Source organism: Brachypodium distachyon, chromosome 4, assembly GCF_000005505.3.
Source record: "Brachypodium distachyon strain Bd21 chromosome 4, Brachypodium_distachyon_v3.0, whole genome shotgun sequence".
Taxonomy (NCBI): Eukaryota; Viridiplantae; Streptophyta; class Magnoliopsida; order Poales; family Poaceae; genus Brachypodium; species Brachypodium distachyon.
Genome location: NC_016134.3, coordinates 39,976,274 through 39,997,078, shown reverse-complemented (window position 1 = coordinate 39,997,078; position 20,805 = coordinate 39,976,274). Strand labels below are relative to the sequence as shown.

Here is a 20,805-nt window from a genome sequence, read left to right as displayed (position 1 = left end):
AAAAATCTTGGGGCCCCGCTTGGGAACTTGGTACTCCCACGTGGATCTCTGGCTACCAATGAAACTACTGTACTCCATCCGTTTCATAAAGATTCGAGCTAGTTCAAATCCGTGCCAATCTTTAGGGAGTAATTTATTTTCGCACGTAAAACTGATGTTTGGGAGAAAACGATGGGGCAGGAGCTTGACGTCGAGTAGCTCTGGCCTTCGTCGAGCTCCATCAGGAGCTGCACGATCCACACGGCGGAGGAGCGCCGGATAAAGCACGGGCAAACTGGGTTGAAGGCGCACGCACCACCAGAAAACTCATCGGCGGCAGAGAGCTCTCCTAGCGGGCATGCATGTCGTGCGGCGGCGGCGCGCAGCATCATGAGCGGAGGAGCACCGGACGGGGTACTGGCTAGTTGGGATCGAAGGAGAGCAATCCTCGCCATGCACAACCCAGAGAATCCGCCGGCGGCCGAGAGCTCGGCGGGCGCGCATGGCGTGCGGCGGCGTCGCCCCTTGTTTTGGATTCCCTGTTTTTCTTTGCAGGCCTCTCAACCTCTGTAAATAATTCCGCGCATATTCGATCGAAAGTAGGGGAAAATAAACGGAAACGACAATTCAAGCGCCGTTTTCGGCCGTAGTCAGAATACTTTCAGGCCCCGTATATTACACCGGTATTGGGCCCTACAACGTCAATCCAAGCGGGGCTTGAGCAAAAATAGTAGACTAACTCAAAGAGAACAAAGGTATACGCCACAAAACAACTAACTTGACCACTTCCCTGAAAGTAAGGCTAACAACGAATTTATGTGTATCGTTATTGAGCTTTGGGTCATAAGCTGCTGTACTGTGTGTTTTAAATGTTTTTTTAGTAAGTGTTTCGGTGTTTTTAATGTTCTTTTTAGAGCCTTTTTTTAATGTGAAAAAAATTGAGCAAAATGTAAACTGTCATTTTTTTTAGAACCATCTGGCTTTAGTTTTTTTTTAGGGGAAATGCCAGCTTTATTCAACACCAACTTGAACATGAATACAAGTAATGTCTGGGGTACTTAAAAGCCGAATACGACGGCCAACAGAAAGCGGTAACGCCGCTCTAGTTAGATTATGAGCATCTATATTAAGAGTTCTCTTCTCATGTCTGAAAACAGCATCACGGAACTGCTCCTTCCTCGCCACAATATCCTTTATGATCGCACTATAATAACAAAGATCATCTTGCTGTAGACTCTTGATAATCGTTAAGCAGTCCGAAGCAACACAAACTTTTGAGATGTTAAGTTCCAAGGCCAGAGACAAGCCTTCATTACAATCCAATGCTTCAAGTACTGTAGGGTCAGTCATGCCCTCGATCGTCATCGAAGAGGCTCCCATGAATCTTCCACATTCATCACGACAAACCGCAGCACAAGAACCTCCTGCACCTGATCTTGCAACTCCAGCATCCACATCTATAAACTCTATAAAGTTGAAGCCCACTAAGTGCAGTTAATTTTGCAAACTCAACATGCAGCCTGTCCACGTCACCCCTATTCCTGCGCTCCATTCCCCATTCCCCGTTCCGTTGACGCGTCACAGCCTCAGTTCCGTTTGGTTTTCATCAATATGGGCTTGGCCTGGTCCTTTGCAGCCCACCAGAAAGGGGAAATACAGCCTCTAGGCTCCACCTATGTGGCTTCTGCAGGGGAAAAAAATTCCTGATCGATTTGTCCCGTGATCCCGTTTCTCCGGCCAGCTCCCGTTTCCCCTGCGCCTGTGCCGCTGCCCGCCGCCCCCCTGCCCGCCGCTTGCCCTCCCAAGCTATATGGGCGTCCCTTCCTGGCCGTTGGGCACGCCGTTCCCCGTCCCCCTCACGCCGCATGCCCTTGCCGCGCCCATTTCTGGCCCATTTGGCGCCCACCTCCCGTTCGTCTGTACCAGCGGCTCCGTTGCCGCGACCGATCCTCTACCGACCACCAATGCTCCAGAAACATCCCTATGTATCCAAGCATTCATCGGCCATGATTGCGCTGCAAATGCGGCACAAAAACTGCTCGGGTGAGCCGAACCGTCACCTTCTTCGTCCTTTAAATCCCTCTCCATACCACCTGCGTGATTCGTCCTCTCGCTCACCAGGCCTCGCTCTGGTAGGTGATCTAGCCTGCTCTTTGTTTGCCGTTGTATCTTTCCCAATCTTTGATATTGCCTCCTGACTACAACATGTTTGATGTTTTGCCGGCCTAGGTTTTGCGTTGGTTCTCTGTACTCCTAGCTGAAATTCGGAGGCAGCTGTCATCGTTACATAGGGCCCAAGATTCAGACCTGCTTGCATCGGTAAACAAGTCTCCCTCCTCTAATATGTTTTGTTATTCTTGATGTTGTTCCTGTTGTACCATCCTTGATTGCATTGGATGAGCATATATGAATTGTTTGTTGAAATTAGCTCCTCTCGATCATGTTCTGCAAACCAAAACACGTGTGCTTTCTTCCCTTGATGGCAATCTACAAACAGAAAGGAAATTGCTTGCTTTTGTGTGTGTGTGATTTGCAAATATGGATAGTGCCAAGAATTGCGGGATTTTTCAGCGATGTGTAAGAAAGGAACAACCTGCTTGCATCGGTACACAAGGCTCTCACCTCATAAATTTTTTTTGTTACTCTTACTGTCGTTACTGATGTACCATCTTTGGTTGCATTCCTATATTTTTAGAAGACCGGTGTCTTGCTTTTCTAATTCTTTTGTTGTGTTTATCATAGAATGTTGTTTTCCAGTTGCTTTGGTGATATGAGTCCGGTAATTTTTATGTGAGTTTATATACTGTTTAATACTACATATTCAAATCACTCAAGTAACTTACAAGATTCCCGTTGCAACTAGCAGAGCAAATCAATGATCACAAATGTGTGGGTCGCAGGGAGATGGCAGTGGAATCGAGAATAGTTAGGATCCAGTGTAGTCGTGCAGCGGGAAGTAGAAAAGCACACAAAGATCAATCAGGTAAGATGAGGTCCCTCTCACTCCATCCCTGTCACCAGGTTCATCATGTTCTGTGAATAAATTTTTAGTCTCATCAGCTGTGAATAGTAGCACTAGATGGAAAATGTTGCAATTAAATCATATGATTAGAACAACTGGGTGATTTCTTCAAGGGCAGCTGGCAGAGAGATAGGAGGGAGGTAGGGGATCAGAGTGTTGAAGTTCTACTTTTTTACAATCTTAGTATTATCTAACGTGCGGCCTTTTTCAGCTTTACCTTTTTGATAATTAAGCAATAACCAGCAAGCCAAAACTATAGGATTATAGAAGCATGTGTGGTTCCAGTTTTTAGCTCCAGACTTTTTTTACCGGTTTGCCATTCAAATACCTTTTTGTTTGTCTCAGGTAATATTAATTTCCTATCATGCCATGTTCCCCTTATCATTATTCACATTTTTTAGTTGCCTCCAATGTATTCTGCTCAGTATACTACTATGTTGTATCGCTGATTCTGACATTTCAAGAGGTAAGAGGCGTGACTATAGAGCTCTGGAGAGTAATTAGAGCTTTGGGGTTTGCCGGATTTGGAACAGTGCACTCCGAACTCATGGGAGTGGATTTGCAAGCTTCTCTCCAGGTTTTCTCAGCAACAAAATGCGGTTATAATGATGACCCTTTGGCATATTTGGCACGTTCACAATGATCTTACTCACAACAAACCTGCTCCTCCGACTAAAGCCTCGCGACCGTTCCTAAATCTGATGTTAAAAGTAAACATGTGACTATGTCTAGGTTTCAGAAGGGAAGACACAGGAACCGGGAAAAACCTGCCACTAAAGCAACCTGGCTCTCCGTCCTGTTCGTTCTGAACTGAAACTCAATGTTGATGGCTCCTTCTTCTTCGAAGATGGTTCGGCTGGGGCTGGTGTGGTCCTTCGCGAATCGCGGCCGAGATTGTAAGCCAATTTTCATGGCGTGTAGATATATTTTCCATTGTCCGAATCCATTAAGCGCAGAGCTGGCTGCATGTGAGGAGGGCATCCATCTTACCCAGACCTGGACAAGTCAGCCTTTTCTTGCGGAGAGTGACTGTGAGGCCATTTCTCTTATTGAAGCTACTGACCAGAATCTTTCAAGATACAACAATTGTGTCGACTATTAGCGAACTCATCTTGCTAAGACCAGGTGTTCGAGTAGCAAGATCACACAGGATCAAAATATTGTATCTCATCTTTTGGTTAACTCTGGTAGAATTGATAATTGCACTTTTTCATGGCTTGGGGAATCCCCCTCTTTTATCCGCAAAAGAAAAAGAGCTATAACTATAAACTCAGTGGTTTCGAGATATAGTTAGCAATTATTTTTGTATTCTAATGCAACGATTTTCTCCCTATTTTGCCAATTAGTAGAAGGCATTCAGCTAGGTGGAATATCATGGCATTTTTTAGATTTTGCTTGCTGTTATGTTGCACCGTAGATCTATTATCTACTATGTCCAGTTTATGATTTTCATGATACTTTTTAAATAATTTGCATGTGTTCTAATTTTGATTTTCAAGAATTTTTCAGCAACGCGCACAGCAACGCGCGGGTATCGTCTGGTTAATTTTACACATAGCAGCCGGCAGCAGCCGGCGGAGGAGACCAAACCGTCTGGCTTTAGTAAACTGTGAATAATTGGGAGGCATCTATGTCGATTGTCCGGCCCACTTCAGGCCCTGACGGAACAAGAAAAGGTGGGCCAAAAGCTCGGACAGTTTTTCAAAGCTGCCCTTCGGTTCCGGGCCTAATCCTACGCGGCAGGCTTCCCTGAGCCCCGTTCGTTCCGTAGCTAGAGCCTAGAAATCGACTACTCGACCGCGCCGCCCTCCGCCGGTCCGCCCCCCGTCCGCCGCCATCTCCATCGCATCCACCACGGCTACCAAGCCCGCGGTCGGCATGGCGCAGCGTCAAGAGAGTCCAGGGGAGGAGGGGGAGGAGCAGCGGCTGCGGGCGGCCGTGCGGCACCTGCAGGCGGAGGCGGGGGTGCTGGAGCGCCTCGTGTACAAGCACAGGAACCAGCACCGCAGCGCCGCCTACTTCCAGTACCTCCTCAAGGTACTATCTATTCCTACTTGGTATACCTAGGTGTAAGCCCCCCCACGGCGTTCAGGTGTTTTGGGCGCGCAGGTGAGGAGGGACCTGAAGCTGCTGCTGAGCGCCAATATCGTGGAGGTCCTCAACGCCACGTTTCCCGTACTCGCCAGCCGCAAGCCACCCAACACGATCCTTGTGCCCAGCAGGTCCGTCAGGCTTCACATCCGCCGAGCTATATGACTTTGTGTGTATGAAACACTATTATGGCAAAACTACGTCCTCACAAGCAATACTATTTTTCGTGTTTGAAACATGTGGTTTTGTCATGATAAAATCCTGGTCCTTGCAAGGTAGGAGATGTAGTAAAGGAAAGTGGACTCGCTAATGATTTCTGGGCTTGGTCCTGCTCTGTAACTAGAAGTTTGCATTTGTAACTTTGTATGCACCTTGACTAATTGCTTGGCAGTTCATATCATCTCATCTCATTTGATTTTATTCTTTTTGAAGGGATGCTATTATTTGATTAGGTTGGCTAGTTGGCCAATTGTTTAATGTCCTATTTTACAGGCAGGCTAAGAAGAAGCCTGGTGCAAACCATAGTCACCATAAGAGGCTTTTAGGGGTTGCCCGTTTGTTATCTCAGGTATGTTTTTTGTCTGTTGACTCTGTTGCAATTTGCAAATGATCCTATTTTAGCTTACTCAAATACCTTGGTAGAATCATAAATGCAATGTTTCAGTTGATATAGCACAGCCAGATGTTTCTTGCAAGTAACCGAGTTTGACAATGCTGGAATTTGAAAGTTTAAAAGAGTCTATTAATATTGCCACGTTTTGTTTTACTTCTGTTGTTTAGCTAACGAGGATTCAGCAGCGACGTGTTGTGATTATCCTTGCATGTTTGGAAGATTTCTAATGAGTCTGTATTTAGTATAAACCCATCCTTTCAGGTGTTGTGGTACATGAAGTTCATTACTTGAGAAACTCTGTATTGTTTTAATTCAATGATATGTACTGCTGGAAGAGTCATTGTACTTTACAATCGATTCTTGATCAGTGATCAGCTTCAGGAGAGGAAATGGCTAAGTTGGTTTTCACTTCAGAAGGAAAACACTAATGTTTTGTCTATCCTGTGCAGATGGCTGAACCAGTCATGAAGGGAGCAGTGTATCCTTTTTTTTTTGTTCCCTTGTTTCTGTTGTTTTCCTATGCACAGAAATAAAAGTAAATAAAACAAGGTGTATGCTCACACTTGAATTGCCTTAACGCAGCATGTTTCACCTTACCATCTGTTATCTTTACAAAGAAAAGAGAAACAAATCTTCATAGTTACTTTCATGCCAATTTGGTTGCTAGCTATGCAGAATTCCTTAATCCATACTACAGTCAGATCACATTTTTACTTGCTAGATCGTTTTTTGTAGACCTTTGCGCAGCACTGCTCGCTTTGCTTGCTAGAGTGAGGGTCCTGATCCAACAGGTGAGTGACATAGTGTACAGGCATGTATGTGATTGTATCAAGCAAATTCAAATAATAAATCAGCCACAAATTTGTATACCAACTAATTTTGAATCAAACTGTTACATGTAATATTCTAGGAATCTAATAAATGCCAACTTCGAACTGCAGACTGCAGAGATTTTGCTTAAGACGCTGACCCATCTGATTACCGTGTTCGCAGATGTTACTTGATGTTGTATCAATATATAATAAGGTTACTGATCTTACGGATAGGAAGCAGGCTGTTCGGATCAGTATTGATAGGGTGCAGGTATGTTTTGCTTCCACACTAGTAGCCTGTTTCTTTGTCGGTCATGAAAAAATTGTACTAGAAAAATCATGCTTTTACACATGTTTAGTGACTGAAACTTGTAGTTAGCTCACTACATAATTTTGACTCTTCATTTCCACAGGCTTTCAGAGAGTATTACCCCTCAAGCAATGATCCCAATACTATCCTGGAGTGTGTATGGGTGAAAGATAAATTTGTTTTGAATGAAAGGACCAAAGCTAGCTGTCAGAAAGCCCAAGATGACATTCAGAAGTCTTGTACTCCAGATTTATCAATCCAGTATGAGACTCTTGGACTTGTTAGTGAAGGTTTGAATGCTTTACCTGCTCTGATTCATCATGTATATGAGCATTTGGAGTTAGCTCTTGCATTTTTTTCACGTGACTGCCTGCTGATAAACATAGTGCATCTTTAAATCAAATTTATATGAAATATGTGAGACCCTTGAAGAATCTATCAATCTGCTAAATCGTTCCATTGAAATAGTTGCCAATGGGCACATGATATATCAGCTATCTAATTTTTACTCTTGAAATGGACTGTTATATACAATGATGTAATATAAAAATGGTTAATAAAAATATAGTCCTTTCAAGCAATGTAAGGTGCTATTACTTTCTATTCTAATTGCAAGAATTATAAGGTGCTCAACTGATCATGCCTCTTCAACGGAAAAGAAAAGAATAATCATTGCAATTATGGGCCAAATTGACTCTTCTACTCTGACCATACCTCTCAGATTTTCTCACGGGCATGAGGGGTGATGTACTTTTGTACTGTATGGCCCACAATTTGGTCACTCGTGCAGAGATAATTTGTGTGGAACAGAACCTGTGGCAACAATGATGGGCCCTTCATATACATCTTTGGAAGAGGGCACTGGATAGAGGGAAATGCTTTATCTCGAACAATATCTCACGATACACCTACTTACATGTGGGGTATCATTCCTTCTGGCCCATAAATCAGTGAGTGCCAATGGCCCCTAGCTAGTCTCTGGCAGAAGATTCTAGAGCATCGCTGCACTGCTAGTACTAAATACTCCGTCCCATATTAAGTGATGAAATATTACATGTATCTAGACTCCTTTTGGGTACAAGTACATCTATATTTGGGCAAATTTGAGTCACTTAATATGGGACGGAGGGAGTATATTTTTTAGCAACTGCTACCACCATCCGTCAGGAGGGCATGAAATTATTGGGGTCCCTAGGACTGTTAGATTGCCAAGTCGAAAGGTACTTGCATCTCCATGCAGTTCCAAACTGTATAGTGGTAAAGATTGTTAGAGCATACCTCCAATTGCCTACCTAGAAGTTCTAATGGCACTTCAGTGTTTCGTGGTAACATCTCCATGTCTCTTATGGCAGATGACATTTGACAAGACACTTAAGAGTATGCATTTGGGATATGTAACTTACCGGTGGACTACTGGTGTTTAGCATGATATTTTGGTATAATAGCATTATCTTGATATGTCAGATAACATACTGACAGTTGTTGCTATACTAAGATAGGTTATCCTAGCTGAATAATAGCTGAGATTATGATTACTGGATTACAACTATAGTGTGACTTGTGATCAGTTCCCTTTTTACATTTTTTGTAGGTTGCATGCTCCAATTATAAATTAATGTGCATATGTTGTTCTGGGTGACCATTCCAAAATGATATGTCTTTTGTTACCAATTATTTGTTTTGTATCTCAGAGAATAGGAATGCAAGCAATGCTTACTTATGGTTTTATCACGTCATGCTTTAAGGTTTCTTAAATTCTAATGCTGCACTTGTGGCATATAGAGATGGAAAATCTTGAGGGATCAAACTCCCCAGCCAAGCAACAAGATGCTTCCCTGTTAGACCAATCAGATAAAACCATCCATCACGGTGGCGATGCTGGAGATTCTCATAGTGGGGGGCAATTACCAAATGAAAACACTGTGGATTCTCTTCCTGACACGCTCGCCGCACCTGTGCATTCAACTCAAAATGCAGATTCCAAATCCGAGACGAAGAAGAGAGTGGCATTCATCGCAGTCGGGAAACCAAAAGTTACGGTGACACCACCCGAAACAAGATCATACGTAGTAACTAAGAAGCAAAGACTGGACACGATTTGACACGCCATTGCTCAATCCTGCTTTGTTACTTCGAAAGAACAGCTACAGTGATGAGGCAAAGAAAGGGAAATTTATACACTAGATGTCTAGATCAATGTATCCATTAGATGATTTGATAGTCTTGGCTAGCCTGACATGAGGTGTTGCCAGGCTGCCGCCTGGAGCTTGTTTGGTGCCTGAAAAAAGAAGTTTCTGTGGTGTAGCTATTAAACATCCCGACAAATACATTATCACCATCGTGGTAACTAATACCAACCACTATGGTAACTACTCCCTCCGATCCTAAATTGTTGTCAAAATATTACATGTATCTAGACGCTTTTTAAGAATAGATACATCCATATTTAGACAAATTTGAGTCAAGAATTTAGGATCAAAGGAACTACATCGTTTGGTAAATTTTCCACCAAATGGTTCATCATGTTTTTTTTTTGACTAAAAAGTTGGGGAAACCCCTACAACAATTTATTAACCAACACAAAAGAAACGAAAGACAAAAGGGTTTACACTGTACAGAAAAGAAACCTACCTAGCTTACCTACTGATACAACGAAGAATCAATCCAAGCGACCAGACGATTAACTAAATTAGGCGTAACTCTATACACAAGCAAATAGATGTCATGGGTAAAGTACAGCACGCCAGTAAATAGTGCATCGTTGCATCGTAACTGAAAACTAACCAGTATGATAACTTTTTACCAAAGGTGTATATCACTTAGTATTGTAGTAACTTCATTTGCAATATGAGGGACACAAGCTAGGAATATAGTTGTAGCTCTTCCCATGTTGGTGTTTACACACATAATGCCAAAAAACAATGTGTTCACGTGCCTTGAACTAAAAGTAAGACGTTGATCTCTTAAGCTAACCAAGAAAATTAGCAGGTAATTCCTCGCAAAAAAATATTAGCAAGTACTTGGCCATAACTTTTAAACATGATACAGGTTGATAGCATAAGTTATTTGGCGATAACTTTTAAACGAAAAAAGCAAGTCGTTGAAATACATCAATATAAGATCGTAGTTTCGAAGATCTCGTTGAGACAAAGTTAACAACAAAAATTGATCTTAAATAGCCTACAGCATTTGAGTGATAAAACATTTCAGAATTCACTGGCTATGAAAATTGTTGTCATTTTAATTTACTCTATTATACTCCCTATCTTTCACAAAGGTTGGTGTATTTGATTTCGTTAAAGCAAGCTTTGACAAAGACTTGCTATATTAATGTGTTTTTTAAGACATGAAATTTATCAATTGATTTGTCTTCAAAAGTTCTTGCTGATAATTATGTTTTCCTATCATACAAACTACATGTTCAGAGAGTATCCATGTATTCATTTTTGTTCCTTTGTTACATCCGTGCAGGTATTCATGAAAATCATAGATTGTTAACACCGTCCAGAAAATTGACGGATCAGGATGGGACCAGTTCGAGCCGAGACAGGGGAAGCAAACAAGTTATGTACTAAGGATAAGTGTTCAGCATATTTTGGCTGGCAACCATTAGTTCACTACAACCAAGAAGAAATACACATCCGCATGCAGGCTGAGTTAATAGCTTACAGCCAGGACCAGAGCAGGTGAAAACTAACAAACATTCCTGCTGCTGTCTATCAGGGCAAACTAGGAACTAAAACTTTGTCGAAGGAGAGAAAGCTGACGCGTCCATTATCAACATGGCAAAATTTGAGAGCAATGCCTTCGAACTTGTTTTCCACAGTTTCTAGTTCGGACCTTGAGGGTGGCTTGTCTCTGCACCAAATTGAAGAAAAAAAATATGATGGATGGAAATGCGAGTCAACTGAATCGGAGTAAATGAAAACAACCATAAACTGCTAGACTTCGACCCTATATTGTTGCGAAGGTTATTAATATAATGTCACCTTCTGTGCAGCTCTTTACCTGCTTTTATACCTTATGATAGTTCTGTTCTCTTCAAACTACCAAATGTATGCTTAGAATCAGTTGTTTCTTTATTTGGAAAATGAAAAGAACTTGTGATTCAACTAATGGACACATGATCAGCATATAAATGAAAAAATCATGACCAATTGTACAATTTGATTGCAAGACATAGTTCTGTTTAGAAACGACATATTTCCTTTCAGCTCCGATAGTACTAACTTAAATTACCTCCATTCATACAGCTCAAACATGATACCCGTTGTGAGTGGATATAACAGAGAGAATTAGGCCATGTTTGTTTGGGCTTCTGCTTCAGCTTTTGATGCTTCTAGCCCTCTAAAAAGCACTTCTCCCCAGAAGCTCCTCCGGACGTGCTTCTCAGTTTCATGTGTAAACGGGAGAAGTGCTTTTTAAAGGGCTAGAAGCATCAAAAGCTGAAGCAGAAGCCCAAACAAACAGGGCCTAAATCTATATCCACAGAACACATGTTATGACAAGGAAAATATACTGCCAATGTGGCCATGTGCACAAAAAAAAAATTAATAACATGTGATTCACACATCCTGCATGCCTAAATACAAAAAGTTCAGACCATATATGTGCAAGGGGCAATCGCATACATTTTAAACAAGACGAGCTTACTAAAATCATATCAAACAGACAACCAAAAATTTATGCAGTCATGTCAAGGATAATTAATTAAGTCATTCTAGGACAACCTGAATGAAGATAAACCCTGTCATCCTACACTAAAATATTAAAAAAAAAAAGACATGAACTACTGTAACACAAAAATGCACTAGTTCATAAGCGTGAATGTGTGGTGTTTAAGTGATGGGAGAAGTAACATTACTTTAACAGACATAGGAGGAAACTAGGGAGTCCTGGGGATGACTTTTTAAATTTGCTGTTTGGTAGGTGCACTTCAAAGGATGGATATATATCATCTATATGCATTTCTTTGAACAATTTGGTGATGTCATTGCAGGCACCGTTAGCTCTATCAAAGCTCCAGTCAGTGTCAGTCACACTCTTGGATGAGTCAGTAATTTCAGAAGTACAGCTATGCTTCAGTGTCCAGGGAACACCATGTCGTCCAATAATGTAGCCAAGCAATTTCAAGTGCTTGTAAGCTTGGAAGGCATCCCAGGAGCACCCATAATTTCCTCCAGCAATCTTTTTGTAGATATCCTGCATTCCTATGGTTTCATCCTTGTTATCGAGAAGAACCAATGCCCCTCTTTCTGCCAAGAACCTGCATAGTTTTATCAGTCAACTTGCAAGTCGAAATATTTGAATACAGAAACCCATGACATGCGGTTCATGCATAATCCCTAAGCAATGAGTTCTGGACTTTTAACGAGTCCAAATTCCAATCTGTGGCTAAAACACATGCACAATCAAATATGAGAAATCCGGGACATGCTGCATCGTTACGACATTTCATCAAACAGGTGGTGTACCCGATCTCCTCGACGTTGTAGTACAGCTTGACGCCACGGGTGATACCGGTGGTCAGCCAGAGCTTCCCCTTGCTATCGACCACCTCCGCTGCGCCAGCCTCCTCCATCCAGCGCGCACGCGACGCAACATTCCTGCTCCACACCGTATACAACCGGATGAACTATCCAGAACCAGAAGGGCAGCAGCAGAACAAGCATCACATTAACCGCAAGACGAGCACGCACCTGAACTGGACTCTGGAGGAGGAGGGAGCTGCGTCCAAGAGGAAGGGGTTGAGGTGCTGCTCCTCCCCGTCGTCGTCCGCCGCAGCGGCGGAGGCAACCCCAGGAGCGCGGCCCCTTCGCCGCCGCAGGTCCCGTGCGGCCGCCGCCATGGTTGTTCTCAACTTTTCTTTTTCCTACAAAAAACTCCACGACAGCAGTGGGCCCCACAGTCAGTACTTTACAACCTCGTCGGCCGTCGGGGTCAAGGAGTCGTCGTACAGACTGTGGGGCCCACTGTTTCGTGTTCCCACCTGCCAGTTACTTCCTGGCGGGACCCACAGGTAGGAGGAGAAAGATCGCCTCCTTTTGTTCTCTTTAGGGTTCCTTCGTTTCAAACAGGGGGAAACCAGGGAGGAGAGCAGTCCGGATTAAAATTTGAGTGCGCTAGTGGCGGCTGCCTCTTGTGCTCCTCCGATCGAGCTGGGGATTTCCAGTAAGTGCGATCTCCATCTCTCTCTCCGTCCTCGTGCGTATCTTCCCCTGTTTCGTGTCGATTTGTGCGGGATGAACCTGTAGGCGTTGATTGAACGAAGTAATCCCGCATGAGGACTTGAGGGATCGTTCTTCGATCCGGTTGCTCTGCCAGTTCCCCGGTTCGTAGGTCGAATTCGCTCGTCCCTAGGGGGAGTTCGCGCCCTCAGGCTAGGTTGATTCGGTGCGTTTCTCCTGGGAATCGAGAATTGGGGGTAACTGTTTCGTTTGTGCTGTAGTTTTTCTTCTTCAGGTGTTCAGTTATTCTGCATACAGTTTGCCAGCTTAATCCGTTGTTACGGGTGTTTTGCTTGCTCGATTCGTGGTGATCCCGGTGTCGGATTCAGCAGGTCGCTAGGTTTATGCCCCAATTTCGCTACTCTTTGTGATTCCAGCTCAATTTCCGAAATGCTTTGTTTTCCCATCTCGAACGAGCTTTTAATGGTGGAATTCTGGAGAAGGATTTTTATGTTTGGTTCAAAATGGTGTTGCAAGATGGTCGAAAGTTTGATCCGAGTATTGATGTCCTTGATCAATTATACATATTCTGTACTGCTTTAAGATGGTTGCAGGTTAAAATGTTTACTGATAGTCGACACATAATTGTCAGAGCTGTAGGTAACAGTTAAATCATACCCGTTTGAATTTGGGGTCGGTTCTGAGCTGTAAGGAGGTAAGGGGAGCTCCAGCATCAACTGTAACATGAGTACTATCAGTGGCGCAAGGCGTGCCTCAGGAAGGCAAGGTAGGTCTGCTGATAAGGTTGTTGTGAACTTGGACATGAGCTCCCAAGAGCTGGGCAGCCGGCGTGGGGTATCAACATCGTCCACTGGTGCACGCACCTCACCCATCGACGTGGAAGCTCTCGATGATGAAGTGCAGGCCATATTGCCTTCGCAAGTGCCTCCTCAGGTACATTGCCTTTTGTTTTCTTGAATTGAAAATTCTACCACTGAAAATTAGGAGAACGATGTTACTGTGCATATCGATGTTCTGTCATTGGGGCCATAGTGACATCTAAGGAGCATGGCAGCTTTTGGTAACTTTTGTTGTACATTATCCATGCTTCTGAGGCACAGCTAGCTTTTCTTTTATGGAAGACTTTTGTAACTTGGTAATTATAATAAATAAATAAATAAATATGATGCATCAGTAATGCCATTTATATTGAACTATCTTGCAATTTGCAGAGGAACGGGAGAATAAGGAGGCAGCCTGTGACAGTAGTTGATTTAGAGGTAGATGCTAGCCAGGAAGGTTAGTTGTTATTTTCATAGAATTGATTTGGCTTCTAACGTTACAGAAATTGGGTGATTGATGATCTACGTTGACAGATTCTTCTGAAACTGTCTAACTTATAAACAACACCAATAATTTTTGGGTCATTACTTATATCATGCTGCTAAGATGACTGCAGATGTTGATTATACCATGAGGACTTCAGTTTACTTTCTAGTGGTAGCAGACATATAGGCTATGCTGAAATTAGACTTCTAGCTTTACTTGTTTCTAATTTCTCATTGTAATTTCTTGTTACAAGGTGCAGAGTATTGCATAGATATTGAAACTGACTCTGCAAACCACAAAATGATGTAAAAATGTTTGCCATTATGCTATCTAATTTTTTTCTCCTGTCATTTAAGCCTCATCTACCTTGTGATTTATTCAATCAAGAGTGTTTCATGATGGTAACGCAACTGTGCATTCTCATAAAGCAGGGAACAAACGTCGAAGAGTTGCACCTGTGATAAACATCTCTCCAGAAACAGGCGAAGGGTCCAGCTTGCAGGTTTTATTTTCTACACTTGGAATGAGTAAACTTTCTTAGCCTTAAGGTTCAGTTTGATTACTGATAGTTGTGTAGTACTCTACTCTTTGTTTTATGTAACTACGGAAAAGCAAAAACGCTTACACAACCACACGCTTACACTATCCATACCGTAGATGTGTGCTTTGAGATCCAGAGAACATTTTGGATCCCGACTTGTTTTTCACCAGTTTTTTCTTTTTGCCAAAAGGCGCCCATACGCATACTGAGTTACTGACAATGTATGGACATGTCAGTAACTCAGTATGCGTAGGTGTAGCGTATGGGCCAGCAGTCCTAGACGGCGACAAGACAGACGTGACAAATATAGCCTTGCCCAATTTCTACTGCAGCTCAGGAAAGGAACATCACCGATCTAAAAGCTGAAATGTGCGGTGTGATAGTGTAACCGTGTGGTTGTGTAAGCAGAACATCCGGACTCATGTAAATAGCAGCTGGTACGGTAGACAATCTTCCCTTTATCCTTCCGATATCAGTTGTGGATTATGTTGTACTTTTAGTGGACAAAAGGGGTTAATTATTTATTGATGATGTCATATAGATCTGTCCATATTGTTCTGATAACTGCCAACAGTTAAGATGGCTGGCAATTTTGCAATCACCAAATTTCTGGCAGCATCTTGCCTTCTGCTATATAGGTGCTATGCACAAACATGTTTGTTCTGAACAATATTGTTCTGATATGGTAGAGGATATTTCCATCTGAAAAAGCCACTCTATACAGGCAATCTTTCTGTCCAGTTGCTACTACTCGTGGCTTATTTGCTACCTTGTTTTTTTTGCGAAAATTATTTAGTACCTCGTGATTTGTCTTAAACTCTGACTCCACGTTTCTTGTGGCAGTCAAAAAATGCGGTGAAAACTACCAAAGAGCCTGCAAAGGTGGCTCCGAAGGAACCAATATTTACCTGTCCAGTGTGTTGGAACAAGTTGGAGGAGCCCTCCACAACAATATGTGGTCATATCTTCTGCACAAGTTGCATCAAGCAATCCATCCAGGTCCAGAAGAAATGCCCTACTTGCCGAAAGAGCTTGAGAATGAACAATTTCCACCGTATTTACCTTCCAAACTCTGTTGCTTCCGGTTAGCCCTTTCAACTATCTACCAGCCTCATTCTGGTCAATTTCAGTTCAATCAAATATGGTCTCGTTGGATGTGCCAATGGAACTTCTAGCAACATGTAACTTTTTGATTGTATTGTCAGGGTGAGAAGCTCTCTCAGGGTGTATGACGAGAACAGTGTACAATCACCTAGATGTACCTATGCAAATGCATCCTGATGACAAGCGGAATGGATAGCCTTCTGCCTAAACGGATAACAAATTTGTCTAGTCTTCTATTATTGTTTGCAGCAACTTAAAAATGCTCTTACACTCTGTTGTACACCCTCCGTCCCATGACTCAAATTTGACCAAATATGAATGTATCTATGCCTTAAAAACGTTAAGATACATGTAACAGAAAGTCACTTAACATGGGACGGAAAGAGCATGTATTAGGCTATTAGCCGTGTAACCCCTTTCCATGGCTGGTAGTTGATGTATCTAACGCTTGTTAAATATCTCTGAACTCACTTGTTCAGTGGTGTACGACTGTACGTTCTTCTTAAGTGCCTAACCTGGCATTCTATTGCGATTTAAATTGGCTAGTCAGCTACTATGCTGCTGGAGGAGACATGTATGAGAAGATAAACTCGGTACTTGTTGAACTTTAAATTCATCTCAGTAAGCAGAGACATACTGAGATTATTCTACTTATGTACAATAGACAGATGTCAAGCACTATTACAAGCACATCCAAACTATTCCCATCATAGGGTTCTTTGTTTTGGAAATACGTCACAATCAGATCCACTGGAGCACATCCAATATCAGGCCTTCAAATTTACAAATGTGGTGACACAAACTCCAGTCATGCATGTTGCAACGTGGTTAAACGACGGTACTGACATAGCTAGAAATAGGCACCAAATCTGTGTTAGGCCTTTGCTGGCAACTTGTTCATCACCGGGGCGATTTTGTCCTCAGAGAGGCCTCTTTGAGGGTCAACCTTGTAGGTTTCATAGAAGTCCAATATTTCCATTGATATATTCTTAACCTACATGTTGCAAATGAATGTCAATGAAACAACAGATGAATATGATAAGAGAATCAATCGGTGCAAAAATATCAATAAAAAGGCTTACAATGTTCATATCAACACGGAGTTCTTCAAACCACGTAGTTGTGTCCTTATCTTTAAGAACACTTGCAATGTATATGCAGGCCAATGCAATCATATAGGGAGGGTATATGAGAATAAGATCCATCTTATAAGTATCATTGACAAGTCCCCTGCAAAAAAAAAAACAATGGCTAATCATGATAGAATTGTCAAGTTGAAGATTGAGCATATCGTACACCAAAAAATAGTACTATAGGCATCTCACTTATATTTGTTTCCCATGTGGTTTTGGATAAAAGCTATTTATCTTAGCAACCCACCGTACTTTAGTAATGTAAAATTAGAAGGAAAACGAAGCTGAGGTACTTGCATCATATATTCATATGTGCGGCTCCTTTAACGTACGGTACCTGCTGTGGTGGTCGCTGATACGTTTGACCCGGACCCACACCACGGCAGGTGCCGTACATCAGGCGGTCTGTTTCCATTCATATGTCCCCTACAGGCCTACAGGCTACGGTCTTACCAAAGATATTGCATACAGCATTTCCAAATGTAAATACCCCTTATCATATAAAATATACAGTTCAAAGACATTAACATCCTCATGTAGTAAAATGTTTCAAAAAAGTTCTAGATTTTAAAAACTACTAAAAGCATAGATAACAACATTTCTTGCATAGAAACCTAAAAACCCACCAATAGAATAAAAGGACACCGTGGAGGAATTATAAAGGCCTACAAGTTCCATTCCACAATAACAGCATTCTCTAAACAATTTAACGCTACATTGCATAGTTGCAGCCATAAAGCAGTTCTTACCAGGCAAATTGTGTCAGATCTGTTATGCCAGCATCCTGTAATAAACTGTAAAACAGAAAATCTTTCAAGAGTCAAACACCTTAACCATTGCAGACTCTGTGGAAAATACTTGGGTTCTAAATTAATAGAATATGAACAATAAAAGGCATATTCCACTAATTCCAGTGGAAAATACCAATTGTTACGCTGATATCATGGGAAACAGGATCTTACTGTAAAAGAGGACGATATGGATGGTAAACAACCAAATAATAATCGAGTGCTTCCAGGAGCTTCATTTCCATTTCGAGGATATCCTTGATTTCAAATCGGTACTTATCATCAGAACCTGTAATTCAGGGGAAAGAAAATAAATGGTTAGTGCAGTTCTTCTAGGTAAACTGTATGTCTGTATAAACATCAGACCTACCACACATCTTTTTTATGTAGAAGACAAGAAGCCTTGCTTGCACTGTGCTCTCCTCTACCTTTGATGCCAAATATAAACAAGCCGGTGCTACCAAACGTGGATCATACTCAGTCATGCTTTTTCTGTAAAAAGATTCAGCATTGGGATAAAATTCTAACTACTTACATTCTATTAGAAAAAAAAGAATTAAATGTTCAAGGAAATATGTCGAAACAAGTAAAAAGATATGAACCTTCATGCCCAACTTTTGGTGACAGAAAGTATAGAAACACGAGTTTGATGCTCAAAGTTCAGAATATTCCATGGTAAAATCTATAGTTATGGTTGAGGTTCGATCTAATAGTTGTAGCTGAAGCACATGAGTTCTCGTTGAAACAAACCAAGAAACAAAAACATCTTACAGTCACAAAATACTAGAGCAACATAGCATAATTTCATTTCTCCAGATGATTAAAACAACAGTAAAATAAAAAGAAATTACATATCCCACGAATCCTTCTAGGTAGAAAATGATACCTTGTGTAGACACGCCTGAAGTAAGTGATGGCAGTAGCTATGACTCTGAAATAACAATGATTTAAGATAACCACTGTCATGAGTTAATGCCAGATAAATCTGGTGAAAAATGTACCGGATAACATAACCAGGAGAAGTGAGTGACTCTATAGCAGACATGAACTAAATAATACTCCAGTTCGACTTGTAAACAATACAGGACTACAGGTAAATGAGAACAAAGAAGACGATCGAGTCGGTGACTTCATTTTTTTATTAAAGCAATTAGCTTTCAATATCAATCCTGAAGTTCAAACAAACTAGGTAAAAACGTTAGAAGCAAGATGAAACTGATGAGGGAAACAATAAACATGTTCCAGGTAATAAGGCAAGAGTATATACGCTAATATGTATCAATTCTGTAGATATAATAGTAGCCACTTCAGTAAGTGACAAAAAATATCTATCACAAATAGAAGCAGCCATTTTTTTTCTTTCTCGGCAACCATAAAGTACTATGGAGATCTCCTTGGTTGTGTCTTTGCTAGAGTAAACTACAGCATATACGAGTGCAGGAGGAAAGCCTGCTAACTACAGTAGAGCTATTTTCAGTTTTTGCTTTAGTGCCAAATGAAGTCCATCGGTCGGGAGCTCGGATGGATAAACTTGGCAAAGGGCTGAAGAGACTGGTGCCAGTTGGCATATCTGCAGTATCATGGGCCTCGATGAAAACTAGGAATTATGCTTCTCTTTGGCAATAAATTTCCTGATGATCCCTTATCTGTCATTTACACCATTTGTTTGCTGATGGATTACTGGGGTGGATTGCAGACAATAGCGGTCCAAGACATTGTTCATCAGGGGTCACGCCAGCTGCATCTGATCACAGTTGAGGCATTTAACAGATTGAATGGATGGGTGCAAGCGAGACTTTGACCTGAGTTAATCAGAGGAAATGGAATGGTGGTGTGGACAGGGAGATCTCTCAGGAAATGAACTCTGCTCTTTGTTGCGTTTGGTTGTGTGCTGTAATCCTATTTCAAATTGGTTCTATAATATTTGGCGTTGGATTCCCTATCTGTCGTTGGCTAGTTTTTAAGTTATTCAGTCCTATGTAATGCACTGGTATGGTTGAGAGTATGCCATTACACAGTAGAAAATAATGGTTCAGAGCAGGCAATGGAAATAAGGTCTAACCTTTGTCTAACTTTGACCTGCTGCGCCAACCGCCAAATATCTGAAGGCAGCAAATGCTTCACTCAGTAAGAAAAAATAAATGTAAATCACTTCTAAGAAAGAAATTACGACCGCTCCAAACCAATGCCCTAAGATATAGGGATTGTTTAACATTTGTGTTACAGTGAATTTTATCATAACGGTAATCAAACTTTGCACGGTAAAAGAAAACTAAACTATGTTTCATAATTTAATTTCTCGCGGTGGAATAGGGGATTTTATTAGATTGGAATAATGTTCTTACAATCATGAGCGAGAAGCTCTGCAATAGCCGGGAGGTGACTCTAGCTGCAAAAGCGCAGCATCTACACCTCCATTAGCAAATTGAGCTAAGAAATGAGCAACTCTATTTCCTCCCTTATTCACTACAGATTCAAAGAGAAACCTAACTATGTTTCATTAATACTAAACGAGTAAGGAAAGGGAGGAGGAGCTCACGGGAGGACATGTGGATCTTGACGAGGCGGAACTCCTCCGCGGTGATTCCCCGCTCGCGGTCCGCCGCTGGAACCACATCCACCTCCTCCGGGTCCAGCAGCTGCTTGCTGCTCGCGTCGGATCAAGCACACATGCCACGCAATTAGCAGCTTCAATCCACGGCATCTCAGGAAAAACCAAATCGACTGGGACCGGGAGATGGAGCCTTACGAGTGCGAAGAAGCCCAGAAGTTGGCGGCCATCCTGGGTTGGCTAGTCCGGCGAGCCTCGCCGCCGGAGGGGAGGGGTGGAGTCCGCGAGTCGGAGTTTCCTTGGAGAAGAGGGGAGCACGGCAGCACCCGAGTAGGATTGCGACTCGCGAATCGTACGCGGAGGAG

The 20,805-nt window shown here is 42.1% G+C and overlaps 4 protein-coding genes across 10 annotated transcripts; 2 read left to right on the top strand and 2 right to left on the bottom strand.

The window, feature by feature from the left end:
* Positions 1–4,727: 4,727 nt before the first annotated feature.
* LOC100842375 lies at positions 4,728–10,420 on the top strand. 5 transcript variants are annotated; one of them, XR_732641.3, is made up of 9 exons: positions 4,728–5,038; positions 5,111–5,223; positions 5,585–5,660; positions 6,155–6,183; positions 6,403–6,496; positions 6,699–6,788; positions 6,931–7,117; positions 7,549–7,777; positions 8,610–8,749. XR_732641.3 is itself a non-coding variant. In XM_014903329.2 (8 exons), the coding sequence occupies exons 1-8, from the start codon at positions 4,880–4,882 to the stop codon at positions 8,623–8,625; spliced, it is 801 nt and encodes a 266-aa protein (XP_014758815.1). In that variant the 5' UTR covers positions 4,728–4,879; the 3' UTR covers positions 8,626–8,762. The 5 variants fall into 5 exon arrangements, 3 of the variants coding, with proteins under 3 accessions (XP_014758815.1, XP_003576708.1, XP_010238333.1); XR_002966044.1 differs by having other exon boundaries at positions 4,729–5,038; positions 7,618–7,777; XM_014903329.2 differs by lacking the exon at positions 7,549–7,777 and having other exon boundaries at positions 8,573–8,762.
* LOC100839648 lies at positions 10,373–12,800 on the bottom strand. Its single transcript, XM_003578331.4, has 4 exons — positions 12,527–12,800; positions 12,302–12,433; positions 11,692–12,093; positions 10,373–10,685 (listed from the first exon to the last, which is right to left on the bottom strand). The coding sequence occupies exons 1-4, from the start codon at positions 12,673–12,675 to the stop codon at positions 10,547–10,549; spliced, it is 822 nt and encodes a 273-aa protein (XP_003578379.1). The 5' UTR covers positions 12,676–12,800; the 3' UTR covers positions 10,373–10,546.
* Positions 12,801–12,846: 46 nt separating this feature from the next.
* LOC100839348 (E3 ubiquitin-protein ligase RNF4) lies at positions 12,847–16,506 on the top strand. Of its 3 annotated transcripts, none has more exons than XM_024462917.1 (6): positions 12,847–12,998; positions 13,647–13,948; positions 14,227–14,293; positions 14,755–14,850; positions 15,708–15,948; positions 16,070–16,474. In XM_024462917.1, the coding sequence occupies exons 2-6, from the start codon at positions 13,739–13,741 to the stop codon at positions 16,143–16,145; spliced, it is 690 nt and encodes a 229-aa protein (XP_024318685.1). In that variant the 5' UTR covers positions 12,847–12,998; positions 13,647–13,738; the 3' UTR covers positions 16,146–16,474. The 3 variants fall into 3 exon arrangements, with proteins under 3 accessions (XP_024318685.1, XP_003578378.1, XP_024318686.1); XM_003578330.4 differs by having other exon boundaries at positions 12,849–12,998; positions 14,755–14,825; positions 16,070–16,506; XM_024462918.1 differs by having other exon boundaries at positions 12,864–12,998; positions 13,655–13,948.
* Positions 16,507–16,547: 41 nt separating this feature from the next.
* On the bottom strand, positions 16,548–20,805 carry LOC100839042 (cyclin-C1-1). The gene is made up of 9 exons (XM_003578329.4): positions 20,639–20,805; positions 20,429–20,535; positions 19,952–19,991; positions 18,776–18,820; positions 18,260–18,381; positions 18,064–18,178; positions 17,851–17,895; positions 17,051–17,198; positions 16,548–16,962 (listed from the first exon to the last, which is right to left on the bottom strand). The coding sequence occupies exons 1-9, from the start codon at positions 20,668–20,670 to the stop codon at positions 16,843–16,845; spliced, it is 774 nt and encodes a 257-aa protein (XP_003578377.1). The 5' UTR covers positions 20,671–20,805; the 3' UTR covers positions 16,548–16,842.

Excerpts from the sequence above, each read along its gene's own strand:
- LOC100842375 (XM_003576660.4), top strand. The coding sequence starts at position 4,880 with ATGGCGCAGCGTCAAGAGAGTCCAGGGGAGGAGGGGGAGGAGCAGCGG. Across the intron at positions 6,184-6,402 it reads CCAGTCATGAAGGGAGCAGT|TCAGATCACATTTTTACTTG; the intron begins GTATCCTTTTTT and ends TCCATACTACAG. Across the intron at positions 6,497-6,698 it reads TGAGGGTCCTGATCCAACAG|ATGTTACTTGATGTTGTATC; the intron begins GTGAGTGACATA and ends CCGTGTTCGCAG.
- LOC100839648 (XM_003578331.4), bottom strand. The coding sequence starts at position 12,675 with ATGGCGGCGGCCGCACGGGACCTGCGGCGGCGAAGGGGCCGCGCTCCT. Across the intron at positions 12,434-12,526 it reads TCCTCCAGAGTCCAGTTCAG|GAATGTTGCGTCGCGTGCGC; the intron begins GTGCGTGCTCGT and ends GGTGTGGAGCAG. Across the intron at positions 10,686-11,691 it reads TTCCTCCTATGTCTGTTAAA|AGACAAGCCACCCTCAAGGT; the intron begins GTAATGTTACTT and ends AATTTGGTGCAG.
- LOC100839348 (XM_024462917.1), top strand. The coding sequence starts at position 13,739 with ATGAGTACTATCAGTGGCGCAAGGCGTGCCTCAGGAAGGCAAGGTAGG. Across the intron at positions 13,949-14,226 it reads CTTCGCAAGTGCCTCCTCAG|AGGAACGGGAGAATAAGGAG; the intron begins GTACATTGCCTT and ends TGCAATTTGCAG. Across the intron at positions 14,294-14,754 it reads GGTAGATGCTAGCCAGGAAG|GGAACAAACGTCGAAGAGTT; the intron begins GTTAGTTGTTAT and ends CTCATAAAGCAG.
- LOC100839042 (XM_003578329.4), bottom strand. The coding sequence starts at position 20,670 with ATGGCCGCCAACTTCTGGGCTTCTTCGCACTC. Across the intron at positions 18,179-18,259 it reads CTACATAAAAAAGATGTGTG|GTTCTGATGATAAGTACCGA; the intron begins GTAGGTCTGATG and ends CCTGAATTACAG. Across the intron at positions 17,896-18,063 it reads CCATATCGTCCTCTTTTACA|TTTATTACAGGATGCTGGCA; the intron begins GTAAGATCCTGT and ends TCTGTTTTACAG.